Source organism: Takifugu rubripes, chromosome 12 (genome assembly GCF_901000725.2).
Source record: "Takifugu rubripes chromosome 12, fTakRub1.2, whole genome shotgun sequence".
Lineage (NCBI taxonomy): Eukaryota > Metazoa > Chordata > Actinopteri > Tetraodontiformes > Tetraodontidae > Takifugu > Takifugu rubripes.
This window is the reverse complement of record NC_042296.1, coordinates 13,011,882-13,038,718: the sequence shown is the minus strand read 5'-3', so window position 1 is coordinate 13,038,718 and position 26,837 is coordinate 13,011,882. Positions and strand designations below refer to the sequence as shown.

Here is a 26,837-nt window from a genome sequence, read left to right as displayed (position 1 = left end):
TTATTTGAGGTATCATTTTTCCACAATTACAGAGGAGAACGGGAACGCGGCACCGTGTGAAAACATGGGAACCCCAGATTTGAGCCCTGCGATAACTAGAACCACCCTGAGTGGCCCGCTGGGCTTCCTCAGACGCTGGTGGAGGCCCGGAGACTCAGGACATGAGGCTGATGGGAAACGTCCCACGGACTGACTAGGCTAAGGTGTGTTTGGAGAGTAACGGACACGCGCCCGTGCGCCTGGTAATCATGTGACTGGCACCAGGAATGTTTTATGGTAGAAGGAAGAATGGATTCAATCAGATTCCACCAATTTCTGGAAGCAAACCTAAAAGCATCTGGAAAAAAGCTGAAGTTGACAAATCCAAACTGATCCTAGACCTCAGACTCCAGGATGGGTGACCTCCAGAGGCCCTCGGGCTCCTGACCCTGACCTTCCCTGCAGGCTCTTTCCCTTCTGGTGTTTGAAACTTCAAACACTAAAATAAGAAACGATTATGTTTCAAATCTAAGGGGACGGGCTCTCCGGCAACGTAATCGTGCTACTGATTAACGGCGTCGACGTGCGGCGCCATCAGCTGCTCCACTCACCTCCCGGAGAGTGTTTTCACTGGGATGTTGAGCTGGTTTTGGCCTTCAAAGCTGACCTTCATGGCCAGCTCCTCTTCAGCCAGCAGTCTAGATTCCTCCTCCTGAAAAACAACAATCAGTGCAGTCAGGCCCCCCGCGCGCACACACACACACACACACACGCACGCACGCGCACGTGCACGCACACACACACACACACGCGCACACACACACACACACACACACACACACACACACGTTTAATTATTAAGGACATCATTTAATGGTCTTTGGTCCGGCTGAGCGTTTGCTGCTCTGGACTCATGATTTATGTCTCCTCTCATCTCTCCTTCACTCACCAGCTTCTCACGTTCTTTCTTTTTCTTGTCATCCTCCTTCTTCTTCTTGCTCTCTGGCATCAAGTCGTCCAACCAGCTCAGCTCCCTCTTGGTGAAGAAAAGATCGAGAAGCTTTCTCACAAAGACCAGCGCCAGGACCTGGACGCGCCGCCAGAGGAAATAAGCCTCAACGTTAGAAAAAGCTGCTGAAACAAAGTGAACTGGAGGAGACTGATGCTCCTGCTGGGTGAAAACAGCTGCTGGTACCATCATGGGGAAGACCACAGCGGCTGCCGAGGCCTTGATGACCCAGAGCAACACCAGACAGGTGAGCTGCACCAGCGTGAAGATGTGGACCTTCCACAGCGGCACATAGCGCAGATAGATCAGGTCCGGCTGGTGCTTGGCCGGCATGCCGAAAAGCTTGATTCTGTCAAAGAACTGCAGAGAGGAGCAGAGAAGAGGCTCGAGCGCACCGGTCATTACCTATTAAACGGTGTTTGAGAGTTCCAAGGAGACACACCTCAGCAGAGACTTACCTGAATTCCTTTTAGTGATGAGGCGCCCATGTAAAGAAAGACTCCGTACAGGACTGGCATGGGAATAAACTAGGAGACAAAGCAACCCTCAAAACCCTGGCCATGTGGAACTGAAAGGAGACGCTACGGCGTGAGGATGGGGGGTCTTTGCACATCTCACCTTCAGCGCTGAGGTCATGAAGACAGAACAACCCATGAGGACAAAGATCATGAGTCCGGTGATGCGCTGTTCCCGAATGCCCAGGAATTTCGGCTGTTCTCCCGGAGCAGAGCAGCCAGACTCCACCTTCAGGCTGTTGACGTGAGAGATGGAGAGGACGGTGGCGGCGACAAACCACGGCAGACCCATGATGGAACAAATGCCCAACATGACCGACACCACCAGCAGGTCCAGGTGATAGCCACAGCCTTTCTGTGGGAGACACGGGGACGAGACAGTTGGACAGATGTGGAGGCTTCTAATACCATCCCAAAATACCAGCACCACCAGGTTATCATCAGATGTTCATCACAGCATTTAACATCAAGAAAGAGGCTTATTAAAACGATCAGGGGCGCCCAAATCCAGTCCTCCAGAGACGGTAGGACCCCAGGTGAAGGCGCTGCCTGTGTGGCCCCGGCAGCCGGGCCCTCCAGGGCTGGAGCCGGGCCCTCCAGGGCTGGAGCCGGGCCCTCCAGGGCTGGAGCCGGGCCTCCAGGGCTGGAGCCGGGCGCCCCCCTAGATCAGTGCTGGATACTAACAGTAGGGGACGATCCGTCCCCCAAGGACGCCACCACGAGGGTTAGCGAGGAGTGCCGCTCTGACCTTCAGCTTGTGCTCCTTGCGGTTGATGATGACAGCAGTGATCTGTTGGTCCATAAATATGAGGATGGTGCAGAGCAGAGCAGGAAGAGCTGCCATCGGTAACGTCCACCAGGGATTGGACCCCAGCGGGTCAATCAGCCACCCTCGGTTCTTTGATGTGGGCTGCAGTGAAAAGACAAACACGATTTCCATGAACGTAAAGAACAAACTTAGCGAACCGTCGTTCCTTGTGGTTTAATCACAGCTCAGTCAGACATCAGCGATTACCTCAAAGCGATCGGGGACGTTGAGTTTGGGAGACGGGATTCCCATGAGATAATCCACCAGCACCATAATCATGATGGTTATGAAGACGGCAAAATCACTGATGGTCGATCGCACCTGCAGAGAAACCACAGAAGTCTCGTCATTCCAACACGTCTAGAAGAGACGCCAGCATCAATAGAACCAGGCTTGTGTTCAGGGCGTCCTCAGAGATCCAGCAGGCCGGAGGCCAGAGCAGCACCTGCCCCCACAGAACACGCAGAACCGGCCGAGGGTCCGTGTGGGCGCATCCAGAAGAGCTGTGTGATTTCATGGGAAAAGCTCTCTTCGATCTGAAGGTGCTGCTTTCTACAGGTCGATAGAACATAACAAACGATGGAATTATTGCTGCTGATGAAGTTAAGGCTCGTTAACTGCAGCCTGTCCAGACCAGTTCCGTCTGCTCTACTCGTGCACCTTCAGGGTTCACATCTGTAATGCTGTAGCTTGCAGCATATCAGGATAACGCCGTTGGGAAGCATAAATTAGGCTTAAGCCACCTCACAAACGTCAGTCTGGAAGCATCAAATTAACCAGCCCGCCGTCAAACGAGCCCATGTGCCGCTAAGTTGGGCGATGGCTCTTAATTAGCTCTTAATTAGCAGTTTCTCCTGCAGCATTTCACCGACTCGCCTGATAACTGACACATATATGCTAAAGTCTCCTGGTTCTGACCAGCCCAGTATAGGAGTCAACAGTGGTCCAAAGGCAGCAGAATCTGGGGGGGGGGGGGGGCTGATCAGTGATCTCTTTACTGTGGGTAGGAGGGGGGGGGGGGCTGGTGTGTCTGTGTGAAAGTTTTGAGAGATCCGATCTCATCGTGTGGGAGAACGAGGAGGTTAAATCGTGCACGTACGCACGCACGCTGCTACTGAGCTGGAATAGATGCAGGTGGGTTTAGGTTGTAAGACAGTCGCTTTGTCTAGTTACAGAAGAGAAACTGTTTAAAGGGAAAAACAGTTGGAATTTATATTATTTGAAAATAAAATTTGGATGAAACATTTGGATGCTTCTTCTACCTCAATGCTTCAAGATTCTGATGAAATGTAAAGAAAAAAGAAAACGAGCTTAATGGTGATTAAAACAGCACTGATTCCAGATGTGTGAGGAAGCTGAAGAACATCTCACCTTGGTGGGAAAGTATCTCTCCGTCTTGAACTGTTTAAGGAAGGAGGACAAGAAGAAAGTGGTGAAGAAGAGAATGATGGACCAGAAGAGAACATCTGGGATGTAGGGCCCGTGATGGCCACACGCAGGACCCAGGAATTCCCCCTCAAGCTTGGAGCACATCTAGAGAAACGGGAGCATCAGGTCAGTGCACAGCACACGTGTGAGGGGGATCCCACAGATCACAGGAGATCCCCAAAGCTCACCGAGACACTGAGGTTGTTCCAGGGGATGGAATCCGGAGTGAATCCTGACTGGTTCCACCGTTGCACTAGTTTATCTGTGACATTAGCTGGGGGAGAACACTGACACCTGTGGAGCAGAACAAAGGCTCCTGAGTCCGATGATTCCTATGGAATCATTCCTATGGAATCATTCCTATGGAATCATTGCTATGGAATCATTGCTATGGAATCATTCCTAGATCTCCAGCACTTCCCAACGCAAAACAACAGAAGGCAGTTTAAAGAGACGGGACACATTTGGGATCGTCTGATGAATTCTCCTCTTAATTCACTGTAAAAGTTGTTTTTAGCATCGCTACATGTGAAAGTAATGAGCAGAAGCAGCCATTTGTGAGTAACCACCCTCCAGGAACCCCCCCATGCATGCAGGACAAGATCTGAGCTTCTATTCTGCTCACTACTGCTCACTACGTCCTCGTACTCACGAGTACACAGTGAGGCGGTCCAGCTCGTTGTGCATGTTGACAGGGTAATGTTCTCCCAGGTGAAACAGCTTCTCCAGAGCCTCATAGATGAAGATGATGCAGATGAGCGCAGCAAAGGCCTCTTCTGTGAAACGGGTGATGTAGCAGACCAAGGAGCTAGCATCGGTGGCCACCAGAACCAGACACAGGAAGGCGGTCCAAAGGCCGATGCTGGTTCTCAGGGAGAGGTAGGACAGGCTGTAGTCACTGGGAAAGACGTGGAATAGGGAATTATTCCAGGTCTTAAAGGCTCGGGGAGAGAACAGCACTTCCTCATTAGCATTTCCACTCCATCTAGAATGTGATGACAAAGCTACACGAGCATAAACATACTTGCAGAACTTGAAGAGGATCTTCTCAAACACTAAAACAGGACCTGTGCTGCCCAGAATAGTGAGGGGTTGGCCTGCGAAGAGCGAGTACGCCACTCCTGTGAGCGACGCTCCAAACAGAGACTCGATGGCACTCTGAGGACACACGAGAGGGAGGAGGGGAGGGCCACCAGGATGTGGCGTTTTAATTAAAAAGGCATTCAGAACCGCGTCGCCGGGCGGAACAAACCTCCAGCCAGCTGACTTCTAATAAATACGGCCATTTTATGGGCCTGTGCTACTCAGTTTACTCAGCAGGTCCCAGCAGGACCGTCCCCAGTTAAGGACCGGGACATGAGAGGAAAGCAATAAAAAAGAGCAATAAATAGAAGCAGCAGAGTTATAACACAAGACAGTTGAAAAATAACTGCATCTTGGAGAGTGAGAAATTAGACAACAATCGTGTCCGTTTCCTCCACAGTACAAAAATAAACGGGTGAACGTGCCAGACGGTGACGCGCTTCTTTTGTGACAGATTCTGAGCAGCAGTGACCGGGCAGCGCCGCGGTGTTGAGTTCCCACCCAAACACCTGTCTGGCCCAATCAAAGCGCAGCCGTCAATCACAATTGAGCTGAAACTAAACGTCTCAATGAAACGGGACGGATGCAGCTATGAATAAAAAGGGGATCAAGCCAAACGGCCCCGTGCTGGGTTGCATGTCGTTCCCATGGAGACCAGAAGAAACAGCGGTGACTGTAAAGTGGCGAGCGTCAGACTCACTATGTTGCCTTTTGTGGCCTCTCCGAGCAGACCTCCAAAGGTGATGACGGGAGACATGCAGGCGCAGTAGAGGAAGAGGATGGAGGCCAGACACTGCAGGCTGAGGGAGTCCCTGATGTCGCTCCAGTAGAAGGGCAACTTCCGTTTGACATCCAGGACCAGACCTCCAAAAATCCTGCAAATGCAATACAACCACCAGTCTGGGGTTTAGCACTTAAATCCACTTCAAGAACATTTTTATTGCAGTTTGTGCCGTCATTCTTCAGCCTTATGGCTGCTGCACGTTTAAGGTGAGGGTTCAAAAACAGGCTGTTGCTTTATTATTTGATCTGAGACCCCCTGGGACCCCCTTCCCACCCAGGACCCCCCTTTCCTGGGTCAACTGTCTTCCTGGTGGCCTGCAGCCATCCAGGGCTGGAGGTGGACCTCCCGGCTGCACGCCTTTAGAAGAACCATGGTCGGCATCTGCAAACCCTGCTCTCTGCTGGCTCCTTCTTCCTCGTTAGCTTCCCCCACGGGGGGACACGCGCCCTCATTAGTGCTCGTATGCTGAGCCTTTTATAGTAGCGCTGAACAGGGAAGCAAATCTGTAAATAATACAGTGCCCTTCAGCAGACATGTGCTCCATGTGCTGCATCTGTATGAGGTTTCCCGTAAACACATTCTCCTCCGCGTGGCAGCGGCGTGAGCGCCACCGTGTCATTTAGCCCTAGATGGCAGCAACCGAGCAGGACAGAAGGTGTCCAGCATCACAATGGAGGCTGCAGCCTCTGCTCTAACTCACCGTCCAGTCCTCTGTAACTCGGGGCCGGCCTGGTGATCCTCTTCTTTTTCGTGCTCTCCAGCGGGAGACGCGGTGCCGTTGGGCTGCGACGGTCTCTTCCTCTTCATCTGTTCCACACACAGTTTTTACACAGAACTTTATTCAGTAGCAGCAACTTTTCTGCTTTCTTCTCTACTCGTCTCCTCTTGTTTGCATCGTGTAAATGGTGACAGAGACCTGTGGGCCTTCAAGCTACAGACATTTAATCTCTGGAATTAAAGCGCCAACAGACAGACGACGCCACATCAGGAGGTGCAGGAAACGGAGGAAGTGCACATCAATTTGTCAAAGATTTAAAAAAAAGCATATTTCGAATCTATTCTGGTGTCAAACCGTTGGTGTGTTTTTACCATTTTCCTGTGAAGTTTAAACTACATGGGGGAAGTAATGAAAATGCCTAAAAACATCCAGTCTTAAGCATTTTTCTCATCTCTTTAAACCACAAGTGTGTGTGTGTGTGTGTGTGTGTGTGTGGTCTCCCAGACAAATCTGGCCACTAACCTGAGACGGGACATTCTTGGGGGGCTCAATTCGAATTGTGGGGTCCCATTCGCCAGGAGGCAGGACAGTCACCTGATCCAGAAACTCATCTATCCCTGAGAGAAGATCGGTTCGGTCTTTGGCCTTGTACGCCACATCGTGGAAAATCTAGGGAAAAGCGGGACATTTGTTACCAGGTGACCTGGTTGGCTGTGGACACTCCTGTCCACTACGCATGCAGCCTGTCCACGCTAGCTAAACGTGACAGATCTTCAAAGTGAGATCTGCGTCTCACCTCATCTGTCATTAGCGTAGCCATTGATCTGCCGATCTCATGGTACTGGGGTCCTTTCCCATGAGGACCCAAAAGCAAGAAAAGAAACCTTGGAACAGGGAAAACGCACACTGAAAACTGGCCTTTTGTTGTGCCGCATTCTTGGAAACAGAATGTAGCAGAGCTGACTGCTGACACATCAATCATGCTCCTTTAATGCAATTACAGAAATTAATAAACTGTTAACGTGCAGATCACATTATCTCGTTACGTTAGACAGATTAATTACCTTGTAGGCACAGGAACCTCGGTGAGGCCTGTAATCAGCACTGCAGGGGACAGTCGCACAAAGGCAATTATGGGCTTCTCCAGGAAGTCCACCTCACCCACCAGGACATTGGACGCTTCCGCCCCTGGAGGAATCTTTTTCATAAAATTCATGTCCACCTGAAAGTGATACAGTTACACCATGAGGCAGAGCCTGGTAGCAACCAGAAGCACAACTAAGATGGAGCAGTTTAAGCACACACATGCAACGGGAAAGAGGATTCTGAGCAGAATGGCAGCACGGCGTGTGAATACTGTGCTAATGAACAAAAGACTAATTAGTGGCCACATTTTAAAGGTGCTAGAGGAAAGGATGCGTTCCAGCTCTGAGCTGTTTCTTTAAGAGCTGCGAGTGCGATGACAATGCTTCATGAGAGGGAGGAATTCTCAAAGCTAAACACCGTTGCATAACTGCACAAGATGTTTATTTTGTGGAGCAACTCTTAATCATTTCCAGGTGGAGCGGTTTCTGAAGCCCAGAAGAAAAAGGCTTTGCAGGTAATGTGATGGGAGCAGAAACAGGACAGCGACAAAGCCCTGGTCCCCTCCACCATGACGGACGGCTGCTAGGCTACGTGCTAACGTTATGTTACCTTGCTGAAGTCGACACTGCTGCTTTCTCTACTGACCCCAGCTTTAGAAGGCCTCCTCTCCACACCCTTGTTGCCATCCAGGTTGATCGGGACAGAACTGGGAGACACCAGTGAGCCTAGAAGGACAAAAGGATGGAGTCACAAGAGGGACAAAGCTGGTGGACACCATGCAAGCATGTGAGAGGGTCCCAGTCGTGTCTGAGCACTGCAACTGGTGAATGAATGATTTACCCATTTTTTAATCTTGAGCATTAAGGCAGTAACTGAGGCTACAGCGTTTTTAGGACAGTCCTGGTATCCAAACCAAATGTAAAAGCCTTTTTCTCATGCTGGAGTTCACATTTCTGGAAGTGACAGCATTTACGTATGACTCGCTACAGGGTCGCACATCTTGTAGCAGGTTACAGAACATTTGGCTGCTTCCCAGCCGTCGACCTCATGCTTCTGGCTCCAGTCCTGCTCAGTTTGGATCCTGGCAGCTGGGCCGATGTGTCTGACGCTCACTTTCCTAGGACGTCAGCACCTTGTGGTTTAATGAGGTTTAATAAGGGTACGAGTGACTTAAGTGGAGATGAAATAATAGAAATAATTACCAATTTAAAATAAGAAAAGTCTCCTTTTAGGGTTTGGAGGTTTAAAATATTGGATGGATGAGGATTATTGTCTCTGTCATCAAAGAGACTTCAGATCAGATCATGAATCAACAAAACACACTGGAGAAGGTTTCAGGCCACATTCCTTAATAAGTGCTTCCCTTCTTGGAAAAAAATAGTTTTTCCTCCAAGGATCTACAATTACAGATGCTTATCTGCTATAAAAAGACCAGCACAGCCAATTAGAGTCCTCCACCAACTGATCACTGGTTCCAGTGGCCCTCCCTTTGAAATGGAGCTATTCCCAGAAGAGACAACACAGGCGCAGTCTAATAATAAAGTGATAAGGCCGCGTCGGGAGGACAAAAAGTCACTGCAAGTGCCAATATGACGAAACACAGAGTAGCACGAAGCCGTCCTCGGCTTACATTTGTTGGGTAAAAGAGCTAGTTTTCTGTAGTCCAGAGCTGTTGAACAGAACTAGCAATAACAGCATCCTGAATCCCAAATGCTAGTAAAGCTAAACATTTCCTGAGCTGCCTGTCAGGTATCAAGGAGCACACTCGTGGGATCAGCCACAGACTTTTACTGTTGGTGGGCCTCCACTGACTTCAGAGCTTTTTAAATCCTTCTGTTCCTTCTGCACAATCCAATGATTGAAGTTGCGGAGGTGTGAAAAGCGTCACATAAAACAATGAAAGTAAAGAATAATGGACAGAAACAGTTTAAAGGGCAGCCATGCACCCACAGGCTCAAAGGTGTGAAGGAGGAAGGCCAAGCAAGGCCGGGATGCTGCGGAATGAGCTGGAAACGGAAAGAAAGGGGGAAAACTGCACATGCAGCAGGTGGGAGGGACGGGGTAGCCAGGTTAATGGTGTAAATAAGAGAGGGAGGAAGAGGGAGTTAATAACTATGAGGTGTGGAAGAAACTGGTGCCAGAACCTGGTTGGTAAAGAAGGTGGAGCATTGCAGCAGTTTAGCTTTGCTGTGGGTTATTGATGAGATGGCTGCAATGTTGGGAGCTAACAGAGAGCAGAGCGGTCATGCTGGTGCTAATGTTCTCTGTTCAAGCCGTGACTCACACTGGCAGGCTACACAGATATTTGCCTTCTAAGGCCAGCATCTCCAGGCCTTGGGATGCCGAAGATGCGCGCCGATTTAGCTGAGGTGTTGCTGCCTCTTCTTCTGTGGAGGTCAGTGGATCATCGTCCTCGGGAGGCGATACCACAACCTCCGGGATGCCTTGAGGGCCAGGACCTGCGCCATGGGTACATGGCAGGTTTTGAGAAGAACACCGGACAGAAGCGGGGCTATTTTGAGGAGTCGGGAGGAACGAGGAGCCTGGGGAGTGGCCAGTGTTGGAGTAAGAAGAGGGCAGGAGATGGTTCAGCAGGACCGAGACTCTGGACTCTCGTCTCTGGGGGAGGTTGGAGTCAGAGGAGGTAGCCCCTGGTTTGTGGAGAGAGAGACGTGAGGAGGACAGGCCCTCTCCTAACATGGGAGACAAAGGCATAAAGAGGAGAGGAGAAGAGAAGGAAGGAAGGAGACGGAGGAAGAAAAGTAATAAGGGATGGAACAGAGAGGGTAAACATATGAGGCAGGCGTACATCAGAGATGGCGTCTAGAGGAGATGCAGCCTGAACAGGTCGGCAGTAAAAGCGTGGCAGAGGTTAACGTAGAGTTCTGCTTGCACTAAAATGAGCAGGTAGCATGTGTGTGTGCGCACGTGTGCAAAAGTGACTAAGAATGACTCAGTGAGGCATGTAGGAGGGTCCACAAGGGCCGGGTATCAAACCTCATCCAACATCAAACAAACCTCTCCCATAGAGCAGGTCCGAAGGGACCGACATGCAACGAGCATGAGTTAGCATAAATGTGCACGCTAGGCAGATGTGCTGCACCAAACAATACAGATACACCCCAGCAAATACTCACTAGACACAGAACATCCCACCATAAAACTCTTACAGCGTCTTTTAGGTTTGTTTTCCAGGTTTGATTCCATTAAAGTGCAAAAAGACAAGCACGAGTGGTCACATGTCACTTTCATTCTTAAACCCCAGGCTAGCGCAGCAGCACGCACGTCGCCGTGCACATGCCCGGTCAGGAACCAGCCAAAACGCCGGCTACTTATGAAGCAACTTTGTACCTCTGACACACACGATGGCGTTAAAGGACAGGTTCAAAGGCCAAGCCAGGTTAGCACGGTCACTAGCACCCAGATTTCTGTTTCTCCAGGGGGACAGGAGCATTTTCAAAGAGTAGAGGCTTTTTCCACTTTACTCACTTTTACCATCCACCTTCTACGCCGGCATTGTGGGGATTTGAACAGTGGGATTTTTAGGAACGTCGCCCCAACAATGGAAAATATGGAAGAAAAAGAAATGCGAGTGCACAGGATCTCACCGTTTCTTTCAAGCAAGAGTGGGTCAGAATGTTTCTTGCCTATGTCAGCAATGGATCGCACCAAAGGGATGCGATTGCTGAGCTTTCGCTCATTCTGGTGATGGTGTTTCTTCAGCATGGCCTCCCGAACCTTGGCACGCAGGTCCTCGTCCAGCTGCCCCGAGGCCACCATGTTGTCTATCACCATGTCTGGGTGGGACGACGGAAGGGTCACCAGCAGGAACACAAATAACACGTCGAGGAACACGGATAACACATCGAGGAACACGAATAACACATCGAGGAACACGAATAACACATCGAGGAACACGAATAACACGTCGAGGAACACGAATAACACATCGAGGAACACGAATAACACGTCGAGGAACACGAATAACACATCGAGGAACACGAATAACACATCGAGGAACACGAATAACACATCGAGGAACACGAATAACACATCGAGGAACACGAATAACACATCGAGGAACACGAATAACATCAGTGGATCCCCCAGAACGCACCGGCGATCTCCTCGATGCTGCTGACCCTCATGTCCAGCATCACGGTGCCGTTAAGAATGCAGCTACGCAGCTCAAACAAACTGTGCAGCGACAAGGTGGCCACGTAGGGTTTACTCCACCTCTCGCCACCATCTTCTACATCCTCTTCAAACTTGAGCCATCTGTTAGCAAAAGCAGATAGTTTGATTTATTAAGAAGTAATCATGACAGCAGGTAGCAGCTGCTAAATGAGCCCATTTAAGCATTGAAGAGAATCTGAAGGATATCAAATCTGATTCAGGTGAAGTCACAGGAACGTGGACATTCTAGAACGTTCGAGGTGGTTTGACTCTTGGTTGCCCCCTGACCTGGCCGTCTCTCTCCACTCGGTGGCCCTGCCGTCTCTAAAGGACAGCTCGTCCAGCTCCGTGAAGAGGTCGTGGGGCACATGCTCAAGGTCATCGTCCTCAGTGCCCAGGATGAACTGGACTCTCTGGGATGGCGTGTCTATGAGGGAGCCAATCAACAAGTGAGGTAAAATAATGGATACTATTAAACCCACAATGCACCCAATCATTTTATCTGATCTGACTTTAAAATCTATATTTGCTTTTGCTGCTGTGAAGTTTAAAGTACGGCATTCAGACAAATGTGCACGTGTAAAATCTCTCCGCGTATCACCAGACGTGCACGTGAACAAGTGCAAGTAAACACTCTCAGACTGGCTATCAGACATGTGGACATCAGAGCCGTCCCCACCGTAGGTGGGGGATTCCCTGCCATCGTCCTTCCCCTCGTCTGAGCTCCTCTCCTTTCTTTTTCTGTGGTGCCGGTGGCCTCGGTGGCGATGCCGCCGCCTGCTTTCCCGTCCAAGAGGGACGTGGACACCTACATATACGGCCCTGTGGCCTGAGGAAGAGGACAGGACATCAGGACAGTGATTTCATCTGGTAAGAAATGGGACATGTCCATGTCAGGGACATGTCCATGTCAGCAATGGGACATGTCCATGTCCACAATGGGACATGGACATGTCAGCAATGGGACATGTCCATGTCAGTTAGAGTCATAAAACGGTGACGAGATCATTTTACAGCATTTGTGATGAACACAATCAATGTAACATTTTCATGTTTTTAAATTATGACTTTAATAAAAACTACAAATGTGACAAAAACCTTTTGCCAAATAGGAAGCTTAAAATAGCTTTTCCCTCAAGAGACAGAAAAATACAGGTTTGAAACTCACTTTCTAAATCTTCTTTTTCATAGTTTGTGTTGGTTGTAAAGCTGGACTTTCCATGATCAACTAGGGCCTCTTCATCTAGACCCTGAGGACAGGAGACACAATCAGGAAGTGCACACAAACTCAGGCTCACACACACAAACTCAGGCTCACACACACAAACTCAGGCTCACACACACAAACTCAGGCTCACACACACAAACTCAGGCTCACACACACAAACTCAGGCTCACACACACAAACTCAGGCTCACACAAACTCAGGCTCACACAAACTCAGGCTCACACACACAAACTCAGGCTCACACACACAAACTCAGGCTCACACAAACTCAGGTTCTCCTTGAACCCTTTTACCATTTATTAGAAGGAAGCACTTGTGTTGTCATGAACAAACTTCACAGTCTTCTGTCCTGTAAAGTTACCGCGCTAACGCTAACGCTAACGTCTCACTCCTAGAAGCTTTGTGCCAGGACGTCTTTGTTCTGGCACTTTTGTCTGTGCTTCCATCCCTGCTACAGACACCAGCCCATGTCTGTGCTTCCATCCCTGCTACAGACACCAGCCCATGTCTGTGCTTCCATCCCTGCTACAGACACCAGCCCATGTCTGTGCTTCCATCCCTGCTACAGACACCAGCCCATGTCTGTGCTGTCATCCCTGCTACAGACACCAGCCCATGTCTGTGCTTCCATCCCTGCTACAGACACCAGCCCATCTCCAGCTTTAGAATCCTTTCTGACCCTTTGGACCAGTCACAGACAGCGTGACCGTGTCCCCCTGCCACTGTGGCCTCGTGGTCTCTGCTGGAGCCTCGACCAGCAGCAATAGTTCCGTGTATAAGAGCAGAAGCACCAAGTTTAATGAAACATCAGCTAAATTAGCCTGGGCTGGATAATTGGCCCTGTAAACGTTGAAGCACTAAGCGTTAATATTTGTATTTACATTCATTTACTCTCCTACTGCGTCATCGATTTCAACGTAAATGCAAAAAGCCAGTGTTCTAAACAAGCTTCTTAAATACCTTTTCCACAAATCCCTTCATTTCATTTGAAAACACCTGTTTGTGTAAAATGTATCCGTGTGCTCGGAATGCCGTCCTCACGCCTGGACTCCCCGGAATGTTCAAACCGGAGCCTTTGTGACCTGACCTCAGATAGCCCGCTACATTTTAAGAACATGCGACACAAGCCGTCACATTGACCTGTCCAAAATTAACTTGTAGTCTGGTCTTTGAGCGGGGGGGTGTTGGGGGAGGGGGGGGGGGGTGTTGGGGGGGGGGGGGGGGGGGTGTTGGGGGTTAGAGCTATACGGTGAACTATTCTTGAACTAAAATTAGTGGCGTCAAAAGATTTAAGAAACTACACAATACATGTGTGTTTTCCCGTGTGGAGTTACATTTGGAAGGTTGTGTAAATTATGAGCTTTACCATCGTTTCACAGTGTTTGGGAAGATAAAATAATACCCATTATTTTGAAAACACACAATGCAACAGGTCTACGTGTCACGTACCCCACAACACCCTGTGATCACAGACGGACCGAGGTCACGCAAACACACATTGGAATCATCAGATTCCACCATGAACCCAACTAACACTCAAGCATTTAACCTAAAAAGAACAAAGGTCTTTATTCAGTGAAACAGTGGTGTTTGGAGTCATTGCAGGTCAGATCGGACGTGTTCACACAATCACCACAGACCTTTGCCTTCATTGTGTTTCTGTTTGTTCCAGCTTAATTAAATTAATGACTGGCCATATCACTCTTTAGCAACCTTGCTTTAGGTTACCAAGAGCTGCGCTTTAGTTAATTACAGGGTAGTAAAAGTATCCTGAGCTCAACATCCCATGATTCAGTGGTGATGCTTATTTAGGCAGCCATGCCACTCGCCTTGCAGACCCCCCCGGCGGAAATGTAACCCGCACCAAGGCGGAACATTCCGAACCGCGTCGCTCTGAACGGACCTGCCGCAACAGGTAGCATCTGAGTTTACTATTTAGAAAAGTGTGGAAATCAATCCTGAATCAATCAACACATCTAAACAGGAACTACCAGATCAAAACCAGGATGTGCTGCCGACATTTTAAAGAATTTAAAGGAGCCACTTTCAGAGCATCTGTGCACCCAAACTCTGCTGGCCATCATTTCCTGAGGCCGACGGGTGTTTCTACCTAAAGGACACGTCTCCTTCAGGGGTCGGCGACATTAGTACGTGGGACGTTCTTGTCTGCTGATTCTGCTGATTCTGCTTCCTGCGTTGAACGTGCAAGGCTGAGCACGAATCAACCACAGAAAGGTGCCGTCTGGACCTGCTAATGCTCGTTGCTCATGGTTTAGGCTGTTAACAAGTTGTTCACATCACAAGAATCCAACTGAATTTAATTTCACTCTGCTGTGACTGACGACAGACGTTGCTGTGGCGCTCTGCTTGGCGCCGCTACCGGCGCCGCTAACCCTAACCCTACCAACGCCAACACTACACATTGCCACATATTTTACTAGTTTACATAATTTACGCTGTGACTGATGTTCCCGTAAAGTGTGAAAATATTCCAACACAGCATCAGTAATGGTGACAAGCTAAAGTCAAGTCATCAGGCAGAGGCTCTCTAACCCTAACCCTACAGCTCACCTGGTTGGAGTTTGTGTTTGTTTCCATGGTTACTGTGGATGAAGTTAATTGGTTCAAGCGATGGAGGCGAGTAATATTTGAATGTAGTTGTAACATGGTATAGCTGCTTTGGATCAAAGCTTGCTTGACCTTTGAAAGGTGAAATTGCCAAACTCCTATGATCCTTAGATTGTGTTCTTATTTGTTCCTAAGGTTAGTTATAGGGGTTGGGAATGATAACCGATAACAAAATGTGTGAGCTCAGCAAGGTCTTCCCCATACATTCCTGTGGGCCCACCACTCACAGAAAGATTGTGATTTTTTAATACTATTGAATATCGCCAGTCCACCATATAAAAGCCAGAGCGTAGCTGGAGACTCCTGGGAAGGAGAACCTGTCCACCACCACTGAGCTGCCTCTCCATGCTGAAGCTGCAGGTCTGACCAACACTGACACTGTTGCACATCAATTCATGGATTTATTCATTTGTTTTTAAATTAAAGGGCCTTTTATAGGATTCATATCAGCAAACACAAAGCGGGTCCAATCCAAAATGGTTTACGTGAGGCGGCTGTTGGGAATCTCTAAACGAACTTTTCTGGCCTTGATATTCTTCCTAATCTCCAGCGCGTGTCTCTACTTAATTTACGTGGCGCCTGGAATAGCCAACACATTGTTGTACGTGGTGCAAGCTCGAGGCATTGTGTTGAGGGACAACGTGAGGACCATTGAGCAAATGATGCGATTGTACATCAACAAGAACACAACATTTAACTGGACAAATGATCCTGCGGGAAGGAGCGCCAGTGGATATCTGATGCAGCCAACCACCTACCTTCCAGAGAACTTCACCTACAGCCAGAACCTGCCCTGCCCACAGCGTTTACCCTCCATGAAGGGCCACAGAGATGTAAACGTGGCAGAGATTTCCATGGAGGAGACAGAAGTCAGCTTTACCAAATTCGCTGACATGGAGTTTGGAGGTCATTGGAAACCAAAGGACTGCATACCTCGCTGGAAAGTGGCCATTCTGATTCCGTTCAGAAACCGCCACGAGCATCTCCCCATCCTCTTGCAGCACCTCATTCCCATGCTGCTGCGGCAGAGATTGGAGTTCGGCTTCTATGTCATTGAGCAGAGTGGGAGCCAGCCCTTCAACAGAGCCATGTTGTTCAATATCGGCTTTTTGGAGGCCATGAAGGACTTGGACTGGGACTGTTTGATCTTCCATGACGTAGACCACATCCCAGAAAATGACCGAAACTACTACGGCTGCGGGCAGATGCCACGCCATTTCTCTGCCAAACTGGACAAATACATGTATATTCTTCCATACAATGAATTCTTTGGAGGTGTAAGCGGACTCACTGTGGAGCAGTTCCGCAGGATTAACGGCTTTCCCAATACATTCTGGGGCTGGGGGGGGGAGGATGATGACTTATGGAAGAGGGTTCACTACGCTGGTCTGAAAGTCACACGACCCGAAGGCGATATTGGCAAATACAAATCCATTCCTCACCACCACAGAGGGGAGGTGCAGTTTCTTGGGAGGTATAAACTGCTGAGGTACTCCAAAGAGCGCCAATACTTGGATGGCCTTAACAATCTTCATTATAGCCCCCGTGTGTCCCTCAGAAGACTCTACAAAAACATCACGGTGGACCTGCACCCTGAACTGGCCCCACTGAAGAGTAACCTTAACCTGCTCAGCATGCTACTGAACATTGCCTAACCCAGATTCCCCCTCTTGCCTGGCCTTCGAGCACCCGAAGCAGAGGAGTGGGTCTAGCCTAATGGGCTAACGCTAAGAGGCAGCGGCTCTCAAAAGAAATGTTCTGTGTGTATCTGTACGTGTGCACTTGTGTGAGTTTCTGGGTCGCATTTCTTTAATTTGCTGGCCCCAATAAAATTTAGCTTGAGTGTTCAGGTAGCGGTCTGCCTTTTTTACAAGCCCAGCACTGGTGGAGCCTCAGACCTGATCTGACCTTCAGTTGGGTTGGGGTTGGGGTTAGCTGGAAGCAGTTGGCTCTGCATCGCTTCACCGTCACCTTCCTCTGACTTGGTACGTTGACAGATATTTGATGAGACTTCAGTGGTGAAACAAGGCAAATGTCCCAGCTTTTATGAGGTTAAGGAAGTGAAGATGGGAGTAATGAGCCACACAGAGGCTGACCTGGCAGTGATAGCTGCTGGCATAGCACCAGTCATGGTTGAGCTACCTGGTGGAGGATTGTGGTGCCTGTACAACAACGATGATGATAATAGCAATGATAATAACAGCAATGATGAAAATAGCAATGATAATAACAACTATGATGATAATAGCAATGATAATAACAACAACTATGATGATAATAGCAATGATAATAACAGCAATGATGAAAATAGCAATGATAATAACAACAACTATGATGATAATAGCAATGATAACAACAACGATGATGATAATAGCAATGATAATAACAACAATGATGATAATAGCAATGATAATAACAACAATGATGATAATAGCAATGATAATAACAACAACTATGATGATAATAGCAATGATAATAACAACAACTATGATGATAATAGCAATGATAACAACAACGATGATGATAATAGCAATGATAATAACAATGATGATGATCATAGCAATGATAATAACAACAACAATGATGATAATAGCAATGATAATAACAACAATGATGATAATAGCAATGATAATAACAACAATGATAATAACAACGATGATGATAATAGCAATAATAGCCAGACATTGTATCCGTGCGCCTTCATTTCATGCAGAGGTGCTGAAATATAAAGGGGGTAGAAACGTGTGGCTGTGTGATCATGTTTCTGCTAATGGTTCGGACAGATTAAAGCCTTTGCCTGAAGGAAGCAAAAGGCAATAACAGCATTTACAGTCGTGCACTGGTCGAGTGCTGGATGCATATCAGCTTTTTCCTTGGCACAGTGTCGGTACCAGAGAACCCAATCCAGCAGAGGCAAACTCCCTTAATGAAGCAAGACGGAAAGCACGGGACCAACAGGCCCGCGCCAGGCCCGCGCCAGGCCCGCGCCAGGCCCGCGCCAGGCCCGCGCCAGGCCCGCGCCAGGCCCGCGTCGGGCCCGCGCCAAGCCCACAAAGGCCAAGATGCCAGCTGGCACCAGTTGGTTATTTTAGGGATTATCCACGAGGGATCTTCTGTTACAGGTGAATGTCAGATTCTATATTTCTGTCTACCAAATATAGTATATAGCAGAAGCCCAGTACCTCTAGACACCCTAAATGTTCAATGATGATGGGTCTCTGCATCATTTCAGCACTTTATACTGGTACTGGGTTTAAACAGTCACGACACAACTCATCGAAGCCCAAATGGTGCTAAAGTGATAATGAGAAGAATCTCACCCTGGAGATTTTAGAATATCTTTAGAATATCTTTCTTATTCTGTGTAATTTGGATAAATTTATATAATATAATATATTTATATCCATGAAGGTGGCCAAGAAATGACCTCTGTATGTAAATTTATTCATGTTGCACAGTTTGGCCAATTATAATTATAAGTAAAAAATAAATAGACTATGAAATTTAACCAAGTATGATTTGAACTTCTGGCTATTCTAGTGTTTCCACTGAGGCTCAACAGAGGTTAACAGAGAAAAACAGTATCTAAATTAAAATTGGAATTCTAACTTTAAAACCTGTCACTAATTGAAAATATAGTCTTTTATTTTTTCTTTGACTGTACCGGTACCACCAAAGGTCATTTATTCTGCGTATCCTTTTGGAAGCCTTCCTTGTATCGTGCTTCCAGCACGTGTTGCCTGTTTTGGGCCGTGAGCTATACCGACGCTTTACGATGTGTAAAAACATGCATCCCGTTTGCTCCCGTGTGCCTCTCAGCCGTGCCAAACGGTCATTATTCTGACAGTGCTGCTCTGCTTCTTGCCAACACCGTCCCGCTCCTTTGAGCAGCCATAACTGTGAGTCTCCTTGTCCTCTCATACACCTTCAGAAAATCCAAGATTCCAAAGAAAACATTGTAATTTCAAAAGCTGCATCGGAGGACAACACGACATTACCCCCGCGTTCCCCTCCAGCCACTGTCAGATATTTGCTGTGACACTCATGCACACACACACACCACCACACACACACACATACCATGAGTGCAGGCTCTCCTTCATCGTGTCCATCCATTTATGCTAAAACATGAACCCCAACAGCAGCAGAGATGCTAACCAAGCCCTTCTGTTCTCGGGTTTGGTAGAAGGTATTTGGGCTAAGCTCTAATGAAGACGCCGCCGCACATCTCTGTTCTCTTCCCCCGCTCGCTGTTTTATAAAGAGCGAAGAGAGAGAGCTCCTCCAGAATGCACTGGAGGCAGCTCAGCCCTGTCAGCACGCTCTTTGCTCAGCAGCCAATCCCTCTATGCCACCATGAATATTTCATTTCCTCAGCCAGGAGACTAAAAGCACATGCATGCACACCGTCACACAGAGGGCGAGGACAGGCACTCTTGGAGGGCATTCAAATGGTCATCCATAAAGTATTCAGGTCACAAATGAACGATCACTCCCCACACGGATGATAAGAGGCCGGCGTGCTGGCTGGACCAGCTTCAGTCAACGCCGCCTATTGATAAAAGGACAAATGATATGATGAAATAATTAAGGGAGCACTTTACTTCAGGGTGGTGGTAAATCATGGGAGGGGTTCTGGTAGTAGGGGGAGGTGCCAGAACACCCTCAGAGCACTGCCAAGGTGCCTTTGAGCAAGGCATAAAACCTGCAATTGAGCGACAAAAGCTTGGTTCTGAGCTGAATTACAACAGCATATAGACAGCAAGCTAGCCTACACGCTGTAGACTCTGCTACATTTCACTGACCTGGAAGCAGAAGCCCCCCCCCCGGTTGTCTACAGTCTGCTACATGTGGTAGCAACTGGTAGAGCCTTCGCAAACCGTGGCACAGCATTTCCTAATAGTGTGGAGACCACCACAATGCCAATACATACGTCCATACGTCCTATACGTCCATCACTGTTGTTGATTTAGCTGTGGCTGCTAGCTCGCTGGCTAACTTCTTTAGAAATTAAAAAGGGTGACCTGACTCCACCCACACGGCGATGACTGCAAACCCGGTTGAATAAATTATTCCTGCCAATCGAGCGAGAAGTGCAGTTGGGTTCAGTTGCCCACGTTAACACACTTATTGTATCCACCTGGGTTACTGTAGGGGGCGCTCTTGTCTACATCCCAGTGGGGTGATATCAACCTTGTGATGTGATCAACCGGTCCGATCGTGACAAATATGCCCAACTGCCTTTGACAACTTGTCATCAGTGTGGTGATAAAAGCAGAAGTTCTGTCACCATGAACTCTGCAGAACCCCCAGATATCAGAAGCTTTATGGAATTCACAGACAAACACGTCATGGAAAAATAATTGCAGATAAACAGCTTACACAGCGATTCTGCAAATGTGGAAGCCGCCCGTGGTGTAACAGAATTAGCGTCCAGTCGCTAACTCAATGCTGTAAACTCCTCTGTGCTGATGCTGCGTAATCAGAACTGAACACGCCTTTTTCTCCTCGTATTCCTCCACTAACTAACCCTAACCCTAACCTTAACTAACCCTAACCTTAACGAACCCTAACTAACCCTAACCTTAACTAACCCTAACCTTAACTAACCCTAACTAACCCTAACCTTAACTAACCCTAACAAACCCTAACCCTAACCCTAACCTTAACTAACCCTAACCTTAACGAACCCTAACGAACCCTAACCCTAACTAACCCTAACCTTAACTAACCCTAACTAACCATAACCCTACCTAACCTTAACCCTAACCCTAACTAACCCTAACCTGCACAGAGAAAAACTGAAAACCCAACCTTGTATCATTTTAAAAGCCTCACGGCTCTCTAGGAAACGCTAACATTTGTGCTTATGAAGGTTTAAAGGGCGCCAACGTCACGCTGACAGACGCCGGCCTGCAGGTTCCTCTATCGACACCATGAGAACTGAAAGCAGCTCTTGTTTTTGACTCATGCTTCCATCTTCTCATTTTCAATAAAAGACATGAGAAGGAGAGTTTAGACATTTTCAAACGGCTAATTTATCAAATGATTGTAGTTTACCAGTATTTACAGGATCTTCTACGTGGATGGTTGTTGCAGTCTGGCCACTGTAACCCTTAGTAACCATGATGGACCATCGGCTGTCCCACATCTTCTCAACCTTTCCCATTTGAAGTCACCTCACCACAACCTTTAGTTCATAGTGACGTATTCTTTAAACACATACATTTTGCCATTTCCCCAGATATTAGTCATGTTTCCACTGTGAGCGTTCCTGGTAAATAGGAACTCTACTGGAGCCATCGCGCCCTCTTGGGCCTCCCAAGGGTCCCGTCTCCAATGACAGTCAGGACCCTCTGTGACGTTCCCAGTTTCAATCGCCGCGTAATTAAGCCCCGGTTTTGACGGCGATGTCACCGCCATGTTCCACGTCAAAACGGCCAGCGCCAAGTAAACCTTGAGGCAGCCAGGAGTTTTTCAGGGCCAAGCCAAATGCCTGGAGCAGGGACCCGGGTCAGCCCCTAAATGCCCCTGTAAAGGGCCTTTTGGGGGCTGTTCGTGCAGTGGAGGGGCAGAAGCTCTGAAACGACCCCAAAGTTCCTGCCTATCTGACCTAGCATAGACTGTACATAGGCTGTAGCAATACTGATGGATACAGTAGAATACAGTAGTAATACTGATGGATACAGTAGTAATACTGATGTATAGAGTAGTAATACTGATGTAATACTGATGGATACAGTAGTAATACTGATGTAATACTGATGTATAGAGTAGTAATACTGATGGATACAGTAGTAATACTGATGTATAGAGTAGTAATACTGATGTAATACTGATGTATAGAGTAGAATACAGCAGTAATACTGATGTATACAGTAGTAATACTGATGTATAGAGTAGTAATACTGATGTATACAGTAGTAATACTGATGTATGCAGTAGAATATAGTAGTAATACTGATGTATAGAGTAGTAATACTGATGTATACAGTAGAATACAGTAGTAATACTGAGGTATAGAGTAGTAATACTAATGTATACAGTAGTAATACTGATGTATACAGTAGAAATACTGATGTATACAGTAGTAATACTGATGTATACAGTAGAATACAGTAGTAATACTGATGTATAGAGTAGTAATACTGAGGTATACAGTAGTAATACTGATGTATAGAGTAGTAATACTGATGTATACAGTAGTAATACTGATGTATGCAGTAGTAATACTGATGTATGCAGTAGAATATAGTAGTAATACTGATGTATAGAGTAGTAATACTGATGTATACAGTAGAATACAGTAGTAATACTGAGGTATAGAGTAGTAATACTAATGTATACAGTAGTAATACTGATGTATAGAGTAGAAATTCTGATGTATACAGTTGTAATACTGATGTATACAGTAGAAATTCTGATGTATACAGTAGTAATACTGATGTATACAGTAGAATACAGTAGTAATACTGATGTATAGAGTAGTAATACTGAGGTATACAGTAGTAATACTGATGTATAGAGTAGTAATACAGTAGTAATACTGATGTATAGAGTAGTAATACTGATGTATACAGTAGTAATGCTGATGTATAGAGTAGTAATACAGTAGTAATACTGATGTATAGAGTAGTAATACTGATGTATATAGTAGTAATACTGATGTATAGAGTAGTAATACTGATGTATAGAGTAGTAATACAGTAGTAATACTGATGTATAGAGTAGTAATACTGATGTATATAGTAGTAATACTGATGTATAGAGTAGTAATACTGATGTATACAGTAGAATACAGTAGTAATACTGATGTATAGAGTAGTAATACAGTAGTAATACTGATGTATAGAGTAGTAATACTGATGTATAGAGTAGTAATACAGTAGTAATACTGATGTATAGAGTAGTAATACTGATGTATAGAGTAGTAATACAGTAGTAATACTGATGTATAGAGTAGTAATACTGATGTATAGAGTAGTAATACAGTAGTAATACTGATGTATAGAGTAGTAATACTGATGTATAGAGTAGTAATACTGATGTATATAGTAGTAATACTGATGTATAGAGTAGTAATACTGATGTATACAGTAGAATACAGTAGTAATACTGATGTATAGAGTAGTAATACAGTAGTAATACTGATGTATAGAGTAGTAATACTGATGTATAGAGTAGTAATACAGTAGTAATACTGATGTATAGAGTAGTAATACTGATGTATAGAGTAGTAATACTGATGTATAGAGTAGTAATACTGATGTATGCTGTAGAATAGAGTAGTAATACTGCCATAGAGGGCAAGTCTCTAGGCTTTGATCTTTGAAGGTCAAAGGTCAAAGTCTCACTGGAATCCTGAATGTCACCAAAATTTTAATGTTACTTAATGTCAACATTTAAAACATTCAAATTTAATTCAAATTTGTTAAAGAGAAAAATGATCTCTTGAAAACAAACAGCAGGCATCAGAACCTGCTTGGTGGAGGTTATAAAACTAAAGCTGAACGTGTGCTGCAGCTGATTTTAATAAAATAGTGCGTAGACACCAAGCGACGCACTGGCAGCATCTTCGAGAAGGTGTGAAACTCTGGCTCTGATGGGAGCCTGCACCAACCTGTGACCTGTGACCTCTGCTCGTTAGCCACTGAACTTGATGAATATTCCTCCTGGCTGCGATTACCGGCACTAACAGGTCTTAGCATGAGCGCTAACGCTGTTGCAGATTAACCGCTAACAATAGAAAGTGGCAGAGCTGCTCGGAGCTGGCAGACGGCAAGAATTAAGACCCAGAGTCAAAGGGCAGTTGGGTTTCACGGCGAGTTTCTCTTCACTCTTTCCTCCAGACGCACACACGATGTCTCATTCTGATCGAATACGAAGGTTTGAGAGCAGATTTTGGTTGGTACCAAAGTCAGTCAGACTTTTTACTCACACTGCTAAATAAAAAAACAGAGCCAAAGTCCATTCGTCCCAAAAAACTACTAATCTACTTATCTGGCGTCTCGTAATCTTATCTCACTTCTAAGGCAGAAACTACCAACAAACCACCTGTTGAATGTTCCAAATCTGCCTCATCATCATGGATACGTCAGCATGAATGCCGATTGTCCGCACAGGAGAGAAACGGAGCGGCACAACGCTTGCGTGACCTGACGTCCATCCCATAGTGACTCCGTCCTGACCCCAGCCAATCACCAATCAGAGATTTACTGCAGCATTTTCCTTTGAAGCACGGAAACGCCACCAATAATGACCATTGAATTCACAGGCCTGAAAACGACAGCTTCTTGTTCGGGACAAACTTATGGTCATTATGTGGTATTATATCCCCAAAGCCCAACAATGGTGCCCTGTATGGGGGGGGGGGTAAAGGAAAACTATTAATGCGCCTCCATTCTGTATGAAAGTGGTCCCATAAAGGCTCGTTTGTCACAGTAACGCACCTCAGGGTTCAGAAAGGCCCATCTGGTGCTTCCTCTTCGTGCTGCACACGCACACGCACACGTGAACATGCAAATGTCGCCATGAACATCACGAAGCCTTTCACACTGTTGTCTCTGCACAGCTCAACCCTGTCGCATCCACGACACCGGGCGGAACCGGCCCAGACGACCCTGACACGACATCTCCAGGAGCATTTTGCCTTTTAGATTTCGCTTGCGCAGGAAACATGAAGCATTTCCTGGATCGGAAATGTGGCACAACGAAGCATCTCTAGCTGTCGGCAGCGTTCGTTCGTTTGCTTAAGCAAAAGCTGTGGTGGATGGTGTCCAGGGAGCCGCCGGGACCCGCTCCCTGGACCGGGACCCGCTCCCTGGACCGGGACCCGCTACAGCACCAGGAGAGACGCGAAGAACGGCCCAGACCGGGTAACGGCCCGGACCGGGTAACGGGACTGCTCACACGGCCCAGGACAGCGCAGCTGCAGCGCTTCTGAGCAGCGTCCAGGTTCGGACGTCCAAACAGCCCAGATTACAAGAAAAGCCGCTCACATGTTCCACTGTAACGACATTTTAACGACCAGAGTCTCTAGCGAATCCATCAAGAATCTCCCCTGCGAACAGCCTGAATCGCCACAAGGGTTCTAAACGGGGGTGGAGAGCAGATTCTCCAAAGACTCCATAAAGAAACCTAAACAAAACTTGTTCCCGTGCCACGTGTCAGAAGTAGAAGCCGGCTAACAATAGCCACCGCCGGATGGTGCCTCGCCGAACCTGACTCCCAAGCATCCCTCCTACTTGGACGCTTCAGCCGCTGCGTGCAGACCGAAACAGGCGCAGCAGTAGCGCCGCACCGAAGCGGCCACGGGCGGGCGCTCAGCCGCGACACGGCCGCTCTTACCGTCCTCAAGAGCGGCTTCATTTGTTCCGAAGGTTCGTCCATTTCCACAGCCGCCAGAGCTCCGACGCACCGGTGCGGGAGTGTGACACTTTCCAAACAGCTCCGCTTCCTCTCGCCAAAGCGGAGGACACGCCTCCCGGTGATTGACAGGTGATGATAACCAATGCAAATCCAGAGCACGGAGAAGTTAACCAATCAGAACCGATAACGTCACAATGTGGGCGGGGTGGTTCTGTTGCTTCATAAAACTCTCGTCTCGATTCTTGACGGTTTAACCGCCTCTGACTGCTTAATAAAAGTCCAATATATATTATTATTATTTTTACACTAGGCATAATATTGTGTAAAATAAGACACAATCAGATAGAGAATACCTCTTTTAAAGCCAGTTTCAAAGGTTTCAAAGGTTGTTCCTTCATTGCTGAGATTTTAAACGCTTTATTGCCCAATTTGTAAAAATTGCGTTGTCAGTTGAAACCGAGAACGTTAACTAAATTATTTCAAAAACAGTTTTGAATTATTCAAATATGTGAGCTTACTTTCGATGTTTAGTGTGTTGCATTGATAACATAACTGCCCTTATAACTAGAATCCTATTGCTATTGCATAGTGAACATTACAGCAATTATTATTATTCTAATAATTATAAAACCAGCTTGTCCAGGGAAAAGCTCCAGCCCGACTTAAAGAAGTCAGCAGTGGTGGCTGGATAGATGAATAAAAGTAAAACTACATTTTTATAGAATTGAATTAGTGTAGAAAATCTAAAGGAAATCAAATGTGTTTCGTCACAGTGCTGGGATGGCTCCACTTTTTTAGTATTGAAGGTGTGTTGCGTGTTCGTCGCCAGCAGGTGGCAGTGTCGTGTCAGAGATTCCTCTGGAAGGCAGATTCTGGCCTCTTTCATGAGCTTCCAAGGTTCGGTTCGGCTTTCTCCGGGGCGGCAGAAACCACCTTTGTGCTGCATTTATTACTTAATACACCGTTTGCGAAAAATAAATGGAACTTCAGAAATAATTGCATCCATTTAAACGACAAAACATCGTTTT

General features: G+C 47.0%; 1 protein-coding gene and 1 pseudogene across 11 annotated transcripts in view; one reads left to right on the top strand and one right to left on the bottom strand.

The window, feature by feature from the left end:
* Positions 1–26,109, bottom strand: part of LOC101073075 (sodium bicarbonate cotransporter 3) — a 30,451-nt gene extending 4,342 nt beyond the window's left edge. The window contains exons 1-24 of one of the 11 annotated variants that reach the window (XM_029844673.1): positions 25,789–26,109; positions 12,755–12,836; positions 12,266–12,415; positions 11,875–12,013; positions 11,528–11,688; positions 11,019–11,207; positions 9,720–10,103; positions 8,020–8,135; positions 7,389–7,546; positions 7,121–7,208; positions 6,847–6,993; positions 6,307–6,413; positions 5,523–5,697; positions 4,764–4,897; positions 4,392–4,637; positions 3,928–4,033; positions 3,683–3,844; positions 2,519–2,632; positions 2,252–2,413; positions 1,607–1,858; positions 1,447–1,515; positions 1,175–1,348; positions 929–1,066; positions 591–691 (exon numbers count right to left, since the gene is read on the bottom strand). In XM_029844673.1, coding sequence (XP_029700533.1) covers positions 591–691; positions 929–1,066; positions 1,175–1,348; positions 1,447–1,515; positions 1,607–1,858; positions 2,252–2,413; positions 2,519–2,632; positions 3,683–3,844; positions 3,928–4,033; positions 4,392–4,637; positions 4,764–4,897; positions 5,523–5,697; positions 6,307–6,413; positions 6,847–6,993; positions 7,121–7,208; positions 7,389–7,546; positions 8,020–8,135; positions 9,720–10,103; positions 11,019–11,207; positions 11,528–11,688; positions 11,875–12,013; positions 12,266–12,415; positions 12,755–12,836; positions 25,789–25,830 — 3,596 coding nt within the window. In that variant the 5' untranslated portion in view covers positions 25,831–26,109. Of the gene's footprint in view, positions 1–590; positions 692–928; positions 1,067–1,174; positions 1,349–1,446; positions 1,516–1,606; positions 1,859–2,251; positions 2,414–2,518; positions 2,633–3,682; positions 3,845–3,927; positions 4,034–4,391; positions 4,638–4,763; positions 4,898–5,522; positions 5,698–6,306; positions 6,414–6,846; positions 6,994–7,120; positions 7,209–7,388; positions 7,547–8,019; positions 8,136–9,719; positions 10,104–10,761; positions 10,916–11,018; positions 11,208–11,527; positions 11,689–11,874; positions 12,014–12,265; positions 12,416–12,754; positions 12,837–19,522; positions 19,906–25,788 lie in introns of those variants that run through there. The other 10 variants (XM_029844676.1, XM_029844678.1, XM_029844675.1 and 7 more) reach the window with 10 other exon arrangements.
* LOC115251665 (beta-1,4-galactosyltransferase 6 pseudogene) lies at positions 15,904–17,291 on the top strand (annotated as a pseudogene).
* Positions 26,110–26,837: the final 728 nt, after the last annotated feature.